The 14,204-nt window shown below is 40.7% G+C and overlaps 2 protein-coding genes across 8 annotated transcripts in view; both read right to left on the bottom strand.

The window, feature by feature from the left end:
- The window catches only part of magi3a (membrane associated guanylate kinase, WW and PDZ domain containing 3a), a 112,535-nt gene extending 111,023 nt beyond the window's left edge, over window positions 1-1,512 (bottom strand). For all 6 annotated transcript variants that reach the window (XM_068598590.1, XM_068598591.1, XM_068598592.1 and 3 more), the window contains exon 1: window positions 281-1,512. In XM_068598590.1, coding sequence (XP_068454691.1) covers window positions 281-587 — 307 coding nt within the window. In that variant the 5' untranslated portion in view covers window positions 588-1,512. The remainder of the gene's footprint in view (window positions 1-280) is intronic.
- A 2,484-nt stretch (window positions 1,513-3,996) lies between these two features.
- Window positions 3,997-13,142, bottom strand: LOC137800227 (transmembrane protein 269-like). Of its 2 annotated transcripts, none has more exons than XM_068597317.1 (7): window positions 13,047-13,142; window positions 11,887-11,930; window positions 9,372-10,864; window positions 8,614-8,711; window positions 6,894-7,037; window positions 6,294-6,494; window positions 3,997-6,108 (listed from the first exon to the last, which is right to left on the bottom strand). In XM_068597317.1, the coding sequence occupies exons 3-7, from the start codon at window positions 9,410-9,412 to the stop codon at window positions 5,999-6,001; spliced, it is 594 nt and encodes a 197-aa protein (XP_068453418.1). In that variant the 5' UTR covers window positions 9,413-10,864; window positions 11,887-11,930; window positions 13,047-13,142; the 3' UTR covers window positions 3,997-5,998. The 2 variants fall into 2 exon arrangements, with proteins under 2 accessions (XP_068453418.1, XP_068453417.1); XM_068597316.1 differs by having other exon boundaries at window positions 12,875-13,139.
- Between the last annotated feature and the right edge of the window lie 1,062 nt (window positions 13,143-14,204).

The following is a 14,204-nucleotide window of genomic DNA, read 5'->3' as shown; positions in this document are numbered from 1 at the left end:
CACACCTGACCTGCAGAATAGCATCCAACTACTCCCAAGACTGCACACACATCCATCACCACAAAGCCCTGCAGGCAAACAGGGGCTCAGCTGCGAGTCCGCCTCATATTTCTTCATAGTCCCACCTGTCTGTCCCAAGCTTCTTATTAATCTTCAAGTTACAGTGACGTCACCATTGTGCAGCACTTTACGCAGCAGGTTTGGTTGAGTGTGCGTGTGTGTGTGCTTGGGGGGGTGGGGGGCGTGCATGTATGGGGGTCTTTGTGGTTCAAATACACACCTGGTTTCACAGTCTTCAGGCGGATGGGCTCCCGAAAGTGTCGGATGACGGCCAGCGTGTCTCGGTTGGTGAGTCCGCTCACCGGAGTGCCGTTCACCTCCAGCAGCACGTCCCCGCTGCAGGGAAACCTCCCGACGTGACACACCATCGCCTCCGAGAATACGTGTCCGTGGTGGGGGAACTCTCCCAGCTCGGCGCCGCCGAGCACCTCCAGCACCGCGACCAACTCTCCGGAACCCCCCCACGACAGGGTGCACTCCTGCACTTTGGTGGACCAGTGCTTCTTCTTCTTCAGTGTTTTGGACATTGTCGGTGGCGCGTGTAAACCTGGAAGGAAGTCCAAGAATGAGTGTCCTTCAACGCAAGAACCGCTTGTGAACCTAGGACGCAATGACGCATGGGAAAATCATCGCAGATTGGAGAGAAGTTGAGCCGGATTGCTCGTGTATTCCATTCCCGGGGAAACAAATCTCTCCTGTTTTCTTTTTCTTCTCCCTCAGATCGCACTCCCTCTGTTGTTGATGATCGATCCTTCCATTTGAATTACTCGAGCATCACCTGTCTGCGACTGGGATGCGAGATGAGCTGCGTCAGTGTCGCATTGAAGCGGAAAGTGCTGGTTCTGGTGCTGGAGCGACTCGGTCCCCACACGCCGACAGTTCACAGCGACTTGCGCTTCCGAAACAACAGCTTCTTCCTTCTTTCCTTCCTTCCTTCCTTCCTTCCTCCCTACCTTCCTTCACACCCCGTTACTAGCCCGACCTTGCAGAGCAGGACGGAACCGGAGAGCGCCGCCGTTTGTGCGCACCGGGAGAAAACCCACGAGTTCAACACTCACACAAAAAGACAACCGGAGTAGCCAGAAAAACTACTTTAAAAAAGAAAATACTTCCCAGAGAGCTGCTCCCTCGGTCCAGCGGCAGCTCTTCATCCGAGTCAACTTTACTCTGCGCACCTGTCCTCCTCTTCCTCCTCCTCCTCCTCCCCGGCCCCCCTCCGCGGTGACATCAGCAGAGGCAGTCCTTGGAAACGGGAAAACATACCTGGCACTCGGTTCAGATCAAGTAAACCGATCCGTGGCAAACGGGAGCCCCGCTCCTCGTCCTCTGTTACGCACGCGGTGCTCGTCCACAGTGTTCCGCTAACACTCATAAAAATCAAAAAACTACGCAGCCGTGCAGCAGACGTGATCCGGTTAGGCTTCACTCCAGAACTTTTGAGATCTTTTTCCGTGTCGCTTTCCCGAATGCAGGAGCTTCTGTCCAATCAGAGGCTGAAGGGGGCGTTTGTAAAGTATCTCCAAGGGACCAATGATGAATGGAGAGAGGCGGGGCTTCTGTGATGGAGAAGCACCCGCCCCGGGACACATCTTTTCACGTGGGAAGAAAATGCTGATTGCAAATTGGGGATAATTCACCTACAGTTTCTAAGCTCTTTCCCCCAATGTGTTTATTCTGTGGACTACGATGTGGGATTATTTGGCGTAATTATTATTGAATAATTCAACCTTTTCCTGCTCTCAGAACTGAGGACTCGGCTGCTGGTTGGGGGTAATTTCTTGAGCAAGTCTGCCCCCTTGTGGTTGAATTTCATCCCAAAACACCCAGAACATCACTGCTGCTACTGTACTATACTAGTACTATAATACAATAAACACACGTTGTGCCTTTTTTTTAATATGGGATACCAGAACATTAATAACCAGCATATGAACTTTCACACACACACACGTTGTTTCCTTGTTTCCATTGCTTCTATATGTTTTCATTGTGTGTCATTTAGATAAGATAAGATATTGCTTTATTGGTCCTGCGGTGGGGAAATTGCAGGATTGCAGCAACAGACAAGTAAAGTGCAAATACAGAGAGACAAATAGTAAATATACAAATTAAAAAGTAATATAAATAAAAAGTAAAACAGTAAAGAATCAGAAATGTTTTATCAATATAGCAATATATAAATACAAAATACAGAAGGAATAAAAAATAATGCATTTATATTGCCCCAGTTGAAGTGATTAAAGTGACCGAGGAGGTTTTGTACCTCTAAGAGATTGTTTTATATTTTCTGTTCCTACTTTTCGACATGCAGCCAACAACAAAGTGAATACATCTCTATTGCTCGCACAATATAGTTTAATAATTTAGCTGTTAAGGCAGCCAATAACAAGTTAATATATCATTTTTTAGGATTTGTTAATGATTAACATTTAATAAACCTTTAGGCTCACCTCCTCGGTCAACGCCCTCACAGGCCGACGGACGAAGCTGGGCCCTTTTCTAACAGGCCAAGGTTTTGTTTTATTGTGATTTTTGTTGCAGATTCTGATTCTTTAGGTCCTAATCTTTCCAAAAAGGTGTCTTATTGACTGCTCCAAGAGGGATTTTTAGGGATTCTGGCTCATATCATGCTGGATGTTTATAGTTATTATCAAAATATCTTTTAAAAGTAATTTCCTTTTACAGATTTACATTTTTTTCCCAAGACTTTGCTGAGCAAATACATACAATAAACACAAGTATTGGAATCAATTTGGCGTTCTTACGACGACTCAAACAGAGGAAAAGGAGCTCTGGAGACAAAAGTGGTTCCACAGTTTTCAACGGGTTAATTAGGAGTTTGCAGAGTGGATCCTCTTCCACGCTACAGTGTGAAAGCATGAGAACCTGAAACCTGAACAGCTCCAATTCCTGAATTGAGCGCCATGGTGAAATGTTTCTCTTTCCTTCTCTGAGGAACTTCTTTGAGGTCGCAGGCGGCCTGGTGAGTCCCTTTTTGTTGACTGATTATTCCCAACAAACTAAAATGAGCTCCCTTTAGATGCCTTGCTTTGCTGATGATGTCACGATGTACTGCAGCAGCTTGACCCCGACGTTCCTCTCGAATTTTGACTGAATATTTCAACCAAAGATTGATGTTGTTTGGCTGTAATTGGCTCCTCCACCTGGCGGTGTTGCTGACAGGGACATTTTAATTGAGCAAGGCATCTCAGGACGGGTGTCAGGACTGGGCGTGGCATTTAGAGGACCCCAAAAATTGATCCGCCAATTAGGCAGAGGGCAGCGGAGGCGCCTCTCAAATGGCAGGGTCCAGAGAGAATCGTGATGCAGCTCAGTATCGACCGGAGCGACGTGTAAGGGCAGAGATACAGCTGAGAAAACAAAACACACACAAACCGCTACAGTCACAATCAATACGAGCCAAAACATTTCACATCCACTCTTTGGAATCTTACTGTATGAACTGATTACCATATAAGTAAAGCTGCATGCTCTGTTATCTGTATTTAAAGGGAATTTGTGCTCAATTTCAGGTTCATACTTGTGGGTTTCTACCAGTTCATGTTTACATGCTTTAATGGAAATAAAATACAAAATTGTACTACATGTTGAAGTATAACTTCCCATCTTTGTCTGAAATTTTTAAGGACCTTTTATCGAATGAAGAGACTTATGGAGGAAGTGAATTAGTAAGAAATAGACCCACTTAATAACTTAATCAAGTAATATACAGGGAATATTTCCAGGCCTGGAAAAGTCTGTGAAAAAAAAATCCCAAAAGTGTAGTAAAAGTCCTGTAAATGTGTTATATTCATGTGTTCATGTTGATTATTTATGCTGAGTTTAAAATAATGAATATGCTTTTAAAAGAAAGAGGCTCAAAATATTAGCAGCATGCATACAGGCATCTATGGACAATAAAAGCAAAAGCACACATTCATTAAGATCTTCTTTTAATCATTGGGCAGAGTACAATGTTTGTATTTGTGATGCTCTTGGCATGCGTACATCACTGTAGCTTTACAGTTTAAAAAGCAAAACACTCACACGGGAAAGCAGAATGAACCGTGTTCAGTCTGAATAATAGGGGAAATAATTCAATGAGATAGTCCATTGTCTTTCAATGCAATCAAATCATCATTAAAACAGATGTTGAGATATCAGGATAAATCCATAATAACAAGCACATTGCAACTTCAATTTCTCAGAAGATTTTGCACTTAAGTTCTGAATTAAACGGGAAAATACTCTTTGTCAAGTATTTCATTTGACACAGGAGTTAACAAAAGTAGGCAATACCATGTGGTTATTGCATATAGACTATTGTTTTAATTACCAGGAAGAAATAGGGATATCAAATGACATTTATTGGAATAGAAAACTTCAGCTATACCAGCCCTACGATGCACTTTACACTTTTTTTTCTCACAATATTGGTTATTGTGACGAGGTCAAGAACCACATTGTGTTTATATCAATATCAGAACCAGAAAACACAGCTTTTTGTTTCATTTTTTCCCAGAAAACTATGAGGGAAACTCATCTAGATAACTTATAGCGTTTAGCATCCTATGAGTTTCCCTCGTAGAATAAAATATTAAAAACAATAAATACAAAAGTTCATGTCTTCCGGGTTGATATTGTTCATAAAGAGGGTTAAAATCATTAAAGCTGTCATTAAAATCACTGAACTAAAGTTGACGTTTCAGATTACGAGTTAAAAGTTGATCAAAATTAAATATGGTTAAAATGTATAATTTCAGCATTTGTCACACGTGGCATAATTACACATTGTGAAACATCCTGGTGGGGTTTTTACGTGTTTTAACGCCGCTCCACCAGTAGAAGTGGTCATGTAGTGCAATGTCACGACACCTTTAAGGTGGAGGCAGAACTTGCAGCGACAGTAGCCTGTGAGGGTCAATTCACGTGGACTCACGAGGCAGAAAACTGCTGTTTGTGTTTCCACATCTCAACTTAACGGCTACCAACAGACGTGGTCCAGTGTGGATTTTGCTATTCAAACTGCAATGCCTCTTAAAACAGAGGCGAGCTCATACGATGACCAAATAAAAAGGACACAGAAGAAAAATAGAAGCATTTTTTGAAAAAAAACATTCAGACAGCAAATCGAATATTAGGTATGACTGCACGTTTCTTACTATAAGTCACTGGATTTTAGACGCCTATGAAATGGAAAAAGGTGGATTACGAGGCAACCCACACCCTGACCTGAATACTGTGAAAGTGATGTGACATCAAACCTGATACAAACATGAACAGTTAACACAAAAGTGCCGTATTAACATCCGTTACTGTGTGATTAAGAAAGGACATGGACTTGCTGCGGAGAAGTCTTGTATATGATCGATTAAATGCTTTTAGCTACGCTCAAGACACATCATAATAAGAGTTATGATCGTGTGGGATTAGACGATTCAATATTTTAAGAACCAAATTAGAAGCGACAATCTATTTAAACATGTGTAATTATTTAGTTTGACTTTGGATATCACCCTGTGAGAACATGATGTGCACTGCTGCTGCTGTTCACAACATTGATGAAACACTGGATTCATTTTGAAGTGAGAGATTACACAGAGAGATCAACTTTGTGGAATCTTTTTGGAACAAGCCATCAGACATCTGCAAACGCAGCACAGACAAACGACGGCGTGAAGGCTCATCCATACTTTAGTAACATTAAAAATGCACTTCTCATCCCTCACTCTCTTGTCTTTGCTCTGTTTTACAGGTGTTGCATCAAAAATAAAAAGGTCGAATAGAGCGAGTGTTGGCCTGTGGAGCATGAGCGTGTTTCAGCTTGGATCCTCCGTGGCGGTAGCGAGCAGCAGCAGTCTGGAACGCCTCCGTTCACCCACATGGGCCATAGACGCTCACCTACATGGGAGGTTTTGGACAAAGCCAGCACCCCATTTTACACTTTGCTGCTCCAAAGGGACGTTGGGAACAAAATGTAGGAGACCGACCACAGCAGATAGTACACACATGCAGGGGGGAAGGATGAGCAGAACACCATGACAACTCCTGGAAAATAACACACAAAAAATAGAAGTGGAGTGAGATGTTAAAGAGTAAAAACACTGACAAACTCAACAGCAGCATGTGGCAGCGGCATCTAGCCATGTTGCTACCTGATATCTAAATTTTGATGCAGCACACGCAATCATTACAATTAGCTCTTGTTCAAGATAGATGTTTATTGGCTTTACCTCCAGCGTAGACTGCTTTCTTCCAGGCTTGGGACTCCAGTACTCTGTCATGGGGGTAGAAGCTCTGGCTGATCATAAAGAGGATCATGGCCACTGCAATGATACGCAGCATGGCCAGGTTTCCCCCCGACAGCAGAGAGGCGCTGGCCAGGATGGCCGAGGAGTAGATGCAGGGCAGGCCGCGATACATGAAGGGGATCCCTAAAGGGGTCCAAACAAGAACACACAAGTTCAGTAGGTCCTTAAAATAATAAAACAGCAAACAGTAAATACTAGGGGTGGGAAACACCAGAGGTCCCACGATACAATATCGTCACGATACTTAAGTCCCAATACGATAAAATCACGATATCGCGATATATTGAGTATTGCGATATATTAGCTTTTTTTTCAACTGCAAATTGTCCCCAAAGGAAAGTTTTTCAACTAAAAATAAATTGGTTTTACTATTCTAGGACCAAAAAAGTTTAGAATGGATTAAATAAAAGATCGAAACTTGACTTCCGTGCATCGATACAATATCGACAGGCAAAATATCGCGATACTCTGCCGTATCGATTCCCCCCCCCACTCCTAGTAACTATACATTTTGGAGCTTACCGCTCGTGAAGAAACACAGGCGGACAAACACAGACAGGACGTAACACACGCATAGGATGTTGTCCAGCAGGTCAGATGTCCTCAGGAGTAAAGACGTGGCAATCCCGAAGGTGGTGAAGTCAGCGAAATCGTCGAGCTTCGCACCTGAAACAGAAAAAAATGAGAATGAGACGGCGGCTCTGTGAACTTCACGGGGAGATTTGAAGTGTGTCGGACTGAATTGTATCCTGAATAGTTGACTTTGAGAAGAGCTACTGGTGAGCGCCAACTGTTCTATTATTACATTTCTTCAAAGCCGACAGTAATTTAGTCACGAGTTTACATTCTGTCAAAGTGTTGATGTATTATCATCTCGCCGGTTTTGCCACTACCGACAGAGGGGTCGCGGATGAGCGAAAAATACCCAAGTGGAAATATCCGAGTCTGCCCAAAGGGCATCCATTCTGTCAACAACATTCTCCACTGCCTCATCTCTTTATCCCTTCAGCAGCACAGAGCATGTTTTTCAGCAGATGAGGATGAGGTGATTCAGGCTCCGGCTCAAAATGACAGAGGTGGAATTCCACCGCCCAGAGGTCAACAATTTTAGCAATTTCAGATATGCAGAGAAGCCAAAGCAACGGGATAAAATAGACAATTGGAGCGTGATCCTCTGGAATTTGGCTGCTTAATCAGAAAGCGATTGTTCGTTTGACAAAAATACGTGAGGGGGAGACAACAACATCCACCTGCAAAGTCATGCAGAAACACCGTGTCGGGACACAAAGCCCCCTGAAATGTGCAGCCGACGATGGATTGTGATGCACCTGGCATCTGTTTGGTTTTTTTTGCGTCGGAGAAAATGTGACCTTATCCACGAGAACAGGGGTGTCAAACATACGGCTCGCGGGCCGGATCCGGCCCACCAGGGGGTCCAGTCCAACAGAAGAAGACAAAAAACATTTTTTAGATCAAAATTACCAGATGTGGGATTTGAACCTCTGATCCTCTGCTTGTAGGACGGACATGCAAACCATTGATCCAGTCGCAATTGATGTGACTGCTGATATTAGTGTGTTGGAAGTCATTAAAAATGAATCACATCACGAAAGTGGCGTCACAAACGCGTCACAAGGCCCTCATGTCTGAATTTTCGGTCTTTATGTTTCTAGTAAATTGTTGAAAGACCTTAAAATAGAGTTTATCATCCAAAAACCTTCACCATTGATTTAAACATAGAGACATATTGGAGTTATTTATGCGTCATTATGCTGTGATTTTACTGGTCCGGCCCACTTGAGATCACAATGGGCAGCATGTGGCCCCTTTTACTAAAATGAGTTTGACACCCCGACACGAGAAGCTTTTAAAAACAGCTCTTTGGGCTAATTTTGGCCTTCTTACATTGCTGAGATCTTTCAGAAACTAGCTAAATGTATATTAAAAAAAACTTGAAAATTGTATAATTTGTGGAGTCCTTAGAAATATGGGAAAAGTTTAAAAGATGCGGTTTGACTAAGCTCAAATGTCATGTGATTAAAGATGTATGACTCTTCTATTGGATGCTTTGTAAGACTATCCAGAGTTTTCAGTCTTTTCTTCTGTTGGTTCTCGTTGTTCACGACTTTGAGCGGCCGGATTGCAAAGTCCAGACAAAAGGACTGTGCGGCGAGCGCCGCCAACACCTGAGTCAAGGTTTGTCTTCGGTAACGGCGCCTGACAACAGCGACACGCCACTTACCCAGCGCGGAGCAGGCGCCGAGTCGCCTGGCAACCGCTCCATCCGCCAAATCCAGAAGGTAGCCAATCAGAACCAGCCAACACGCAGCGTGATGGTGCCTGCAGAAAAACTTACTTTTAATGCAGATGAAGGATTTTTCATTTTAGTTTTGTCTATTTTAGAGTTTAGACAGTTTAGTCATACTGCGATTGAGCCTGTTTCAGATAATAAGATAATATAAAATAAGATAATCCTTTATTAGTCCCTCAGTGGGGAAATGACAGGATTGCAGCAGCACTGCTCACAGTAAATAAAGATCAAGTACTATAAATAAACAGTAATAAAACAACATTTTAAAAAATAAACAGAAAGAAGAATATTAAATATACAGATGAAATAAAACATAAAATAAATTAAAACATCAAATAAGTAAGTGTGTATATAAAATAAGTGTGTATAAAAACACTTACTAAATCTGTATCTGTAAATACATTTTTTTATTCCATTTGTATATTTTTATATGTTTGATTCATCTGTATATTTATTCCATCTGTAAATTTAATATTCTTTTTTTACTGCAAATGTATTTTTTCTTCTTAAATATTTATTACGGTTCTATTGTTTATTTACATTACTTGTTTCTTTTATGCAGTGCGACTGAAATCCTGTAATTTCCCCATCAAGGGACTAATAAAGGACGATCTTATTTTATCTCTTAAAAGTACTGCACAATAAGTAAAAATGTGTATAAATAATACAATCCAACAATGTAAACTCACCCGTTCAGGCTGCTGAGGATGGAGGCCATGCCCATGACCATGTTAGCGATGGACAGAGCATTGGCTGCATTTTTACGTGCAAACTCCTTGATCTGGAGTCCCGTGGTGTCGTCGCTGAGAGAGAACTTGTTGGTACACTGGAAGAGACCTTAGACCACACAACAGCAGCAGTTAGGAGTTGTCTGTGTTATGTCGACAACCCCTGCCCTGCTAAAGCTAAACGCTAACTCTCTGCTATCAACAGGTGACCGTATACCAGCTGAGCTTTTGATGAAGGTGTCTAAATTCAGGATGAATTAATAATTATATCCCAGTTTGAGTCAGTGAAGTGAAAGGACAAATGTGTCAATGCTTTACCAATTGTATAAGAATGATGAATTTATATATTATTTATTAATGTATACAGTATTTTGTACACTATCTAGTGGGAATACATATGGCAAGATATTGTAGCATATGTGTGTTTTTTCAAAGGTTTTTAAAACAAAGTATTACTTCAAAAGTGATTCCTTTGTCTAATGTAAAAGAAGCATCACTTACCAAGACGTATGTTTATTGGATGAAGACCGACCTTACGATACATTCATCCACTTTCAGATCACTAAAATGCATTTGTTACTGTACATTCATTCATTTGCAGCCTGTAGCATGCAACATCACAGTGTCTCATCATCTACTCATTACATTATCAGTTATGTCTAATGGAGTAAACTACGAAATATAACATTTGAAACTAAAAGCAGCATGCAATAAACTTCATATCAATGGATAATATTTGCAAAGGACGAACATCAAAAAGGATACATGTCTGAACAGGATGCGTGTGGAGTGATAGCGCTCAATAGTGATCATATTAAGGGGTCAAATACATACAAATACTGGTGTAGGGAAACACGTTGTGAACATTTAGGAGAGCACATACAGCACGAGAGGGAGATTGAGTTGGAGTGAGATTGACTTGAACCTACTCCATAGACACGTACCACACGTGAGATCTACTGGCATGATCACGAGTGGTCGTGACCTGAGACAAGGACTCGGCAGCAGCCCTTAAAGCTCAGTATTCAAATCTATTAATACCACTTTTAATGGGGACTGTCGTATTTGTAATAACACATAAAATATCAAACTGCATAGGGGTATGAAGCCAGTTTGAACTGTTTAAATGAAGTGTGTTTAAAGTGCAGTAAGTAGATGATTGTCTGTGGACACTGGCGAGCCCCCCATGCCAAAAGCATCTGCCCCTCCCTCCCCCATAAAGCTGTGATGTTTTTTTCAATGAAGTGCAACAAAGAAACCTGTGTTTCCTGTCTGCCTCCTCTCTTGTGAGCTTATTGCTTTCTCTCTAGTCGTAGTAGTGCTGTCTGAGACAGAATGCACAGATCAAATTTTCAGATTTGTTTTTAAATGTTGCAGTAGCAACCCCTTCCAAGTGTTTTTCACCCTGAACTTCCTGTGATTCCAAAGCCAGGCGAGTTCAAGACACTCTTCATCTGAAAGAAAACAGCGTATGAGACACAACAACAGCCAACAGCAACTTACACTTTTACTTGACAGCATGCTTTCTACTTCTCATTTGGGATTTTTTTTAAAACAATTTACAACCTGGCATTTGGATTGTTATCTGAAAACTGTTCATGGGTAGACAAACACTTCAGGTTATGAAGTTTGCTCATGGAATAGTCAGGTTTATTAGCTTTAGTCACGGTAAACACAATTTGGGAGGCAACACATGTGCAGTGAGGGAGGTTGCAGATCTCACTGCCAAGTTTTGCTCTGACCGTTTAAGATGCAAATTAAAAAAAGGAGATAAAGGCTGAGAGGGTCAATTTCAAGCAGGTCTCTGATTCTGGATCGCTGCCTATACTGACTGCAAAGCATGATGGGAAGGCCCTTGTTGTGTAATTCTCTGCTATGTTACAGTAACTTGTAACAACTTCAAAGACTAAATGAAAACAAGGAAAACAATTCAGAATCTGGATAATCTGGCTTGAGCTAGCTGAACAATATAGAACATTTACATGTTCACAGAGTTAACTGTGTGTTGTGGTGATGACATAGAGTCAAAGACAAAAAGGCAATACAAGTGCAATTAATTTTAAACACTTTAAACCAGTAATTCAACATGCATTCCTGTACATATTATTCCTGTAATATGATATCACAGTATATACTTAAATAAAACATTCTATCATAATAAACTATACTCAATCTGTGTGGATTATGTACCGTGTACATTAGTGCATGTGTGCTGTAATGATTTGAACTGTTGATGTCTATACATCATTTATAATAATTGCTTACCAAAACTACTTCATGCTATATGGATTGGTGTTTTTTTTCTTTTTTTACAAAAATGTTATTCAGTTCAGGCATCTTTAAAATTCTTTCGGCACATTTGTGGTTGTTTTCCTGCCTAATTCGATCCGAGCAGACCTGCATGTAGACTTTACCTCTGACACCCCTGAAAATAATAATCCAACTAATGAGGTGAAATTTAGAAAGAAGTACCTACCAGAGGGGGGAGACAGCAGGATCATGATTGTCTCTGGCTCACAGCTGCAACATAAAGAAAATGAAAGGTGCATTTTTATATTAGCATTATGCCATTACACCATACATTGTTTGAGCATAAGATACATGTACGCCATGTGAACATAAACAAGGTACACACTCATATCACAATAAGAACATCATAAGATTTTAGGTTATCAACGCTTATAGCAATGAGCTAAGCTGTTACCAGTTGAAAACTGTATTATTTTCTCAATTGCATCCCATGACTTAAAGGTTAAATGTTTTGCATTTACAGAACAACTGCTCAGTGGTAATATTTAAATCTCAAATAAATAATTGGCTGGATGCCAGAATAATGGACCCAATGAATGCTCTCTCAGCTTCCAAAATGTGACTTTTGCTTCTGAAAGACTTTACTCAGCACTGGTCCTCGTGTGACGCACAAAGACGTCACCAACATACAAGTCACATGATGTAAAATAACAGGTGAATATCACACTTCTCCTGTACAACTAAAATCCCATGTGTCACACACCCTCTTTTCCCCCTCTTGAAACCTCTCTCACCAATACTGAGCTTATTTTGCTAGCACCAAATCACAAAATAATCAGACAGGTGCGTTAGATTATTTCAATTGTTTGCTGGATTTTATGACGGTCCTGCTTTGGTTAATTTGCAGACATGTTATTTTTTTTTTTATTGTTTTCATTGAAACATGTCTACGTTATATTATTGCTTCATATTGTATATCCTTCCAGCGCGTATTGATGTGATTTCAGTCAATTTTACCTCAACAATAATTGCTGGTGAAGATATTTAGAGACGCCAAACCTCCCGGTATGAAAAGGCTGGACAAAGCAACTGCGTCACAATCAAACGGTCCACTTATGCGGTGCTGGCCTATATTTTGTTCGACAAATATCTATATTTACTCTTATTGATGGACATATAGGTACCAAATACACATGCGTTTTGTCTCATCTTACCTGAAAGGTCCTCCAAAGCTTACAAAGTCTAGCTAAATCCAATGACGAAGACGTTAAACGCGCACGAGCTTATTGTCTTTCCTTTTTCTCTGTTGATTTCTGTGTCTCTTCACTGACTTCTGGTATTTTGAGGTGCTACTCGTACTACAGCTGCACAACACAGGCCGTTTACCTTGTAACTTCGCTGTCGGGTTTTTCCGCGAGTCCTTTTAAAGACCAGAGATAAATCCGCTAGAATATTCCACCGGAAATGACGCTGCTTTTGTGTCTCGTTTCTTTTATTACATTAAGATTACGGCCGGATTACGAACCTTCTCGTTTTACAGCTTAACTGTACTTCAAAACGTGTTTCTGAACACATTTGAGCCGATAAATGTAGGTCATCTAGTTTTTTTTGTGGTTTAATCTTGAAAAAAAATCTATAAATAGTAATTCAGATATTATAGTGTGTAGACTGAGAAGTGGAGTACATGTTTATTATTGTACGTTTTTCATTTTTGATGGGAAAAAACTACAATACTAAACTATAAACTAAACTAATATTTATGAAATCTATTTAGCCTACAATATTTCACTTTTTTTACGTTTTGAAGAAGTTGATATTTAAGCTATTTTGCATATTCATGAATACTTAACTACTTACACTGCACTTGTGCACCAACAATAAACTGTTCTAAAATAATTCAGTAAGCACAAATGAGTGTGATTAGTTATTGTCCTGCTGTTACTGTTCTTACTGCGTCATATGAGGAGGTATGAACACATACACCATTGCACACATGAGTGGTGCAAGTCTCAGGGCAGAGTCCAAGTTGTTGTTGCCTAAAAAAAAAGTGTCTTAACTTGGAAAAAATTGCAGTTGGGATGTCCCTTCACTAGTCTGTGTCAAACTGTGTTTGACCTGCAAGTCACAGTTCTGGGGATCAAACAACCCTTTACATACGAGTTAATGTATTAGCTGTTAAATGAGTAGCAAATGTATTGATTATTAGAAGCAGATTATCCCCTCCTTGACCATACTCCACGCTTAATCCTTTAACCCAGCGGTGCCCATCTCACCGGTCCCTGGGTCCTTTGGTACCAAGCGGCACAGAAAGAATGAATGAAAAAAATGTCGGAAAAAAAAAAAAAAATCAAGGCCGTTTTATTTTGAAAGAATTTACCGGATACAGTCGTCTGTGCGTCAAAGCCTCTTGACCCAAATCCCAAAAGTGAAATTTAAAATGACGTTTCGTTTGTTCTGGATTGAAATCACGGCAGAATATTCTGAGATCGCCAAAAAGATCTGAAATAAAACTCTGCATCCTGTCTTTATGGAACGTACACAAAA

Source organism: Clinocottus analis, unplaced genomic scaffold (genome assembly GCF_023055335.1).
Source record: "Clinocottus analis isolate CAN_PGR_092001 unplaced genomic scaffold, fCliAna1.0.p SCAF_4, whole genome shotgun sequence".
In the NCBI taxonomy this organism is placed as follows: domain Eukaryota; kingdom Metazoa; phylum Chordata; class Actinopteri; order Perciformes; family Cottidae; genus Clinocottus; species Clinocottus analis.
The sequence above is the reverse complement of the archived record's forward strand: the minus strand, read 5'-3'. Positions and strand labels throughout refer to the sequence as shown.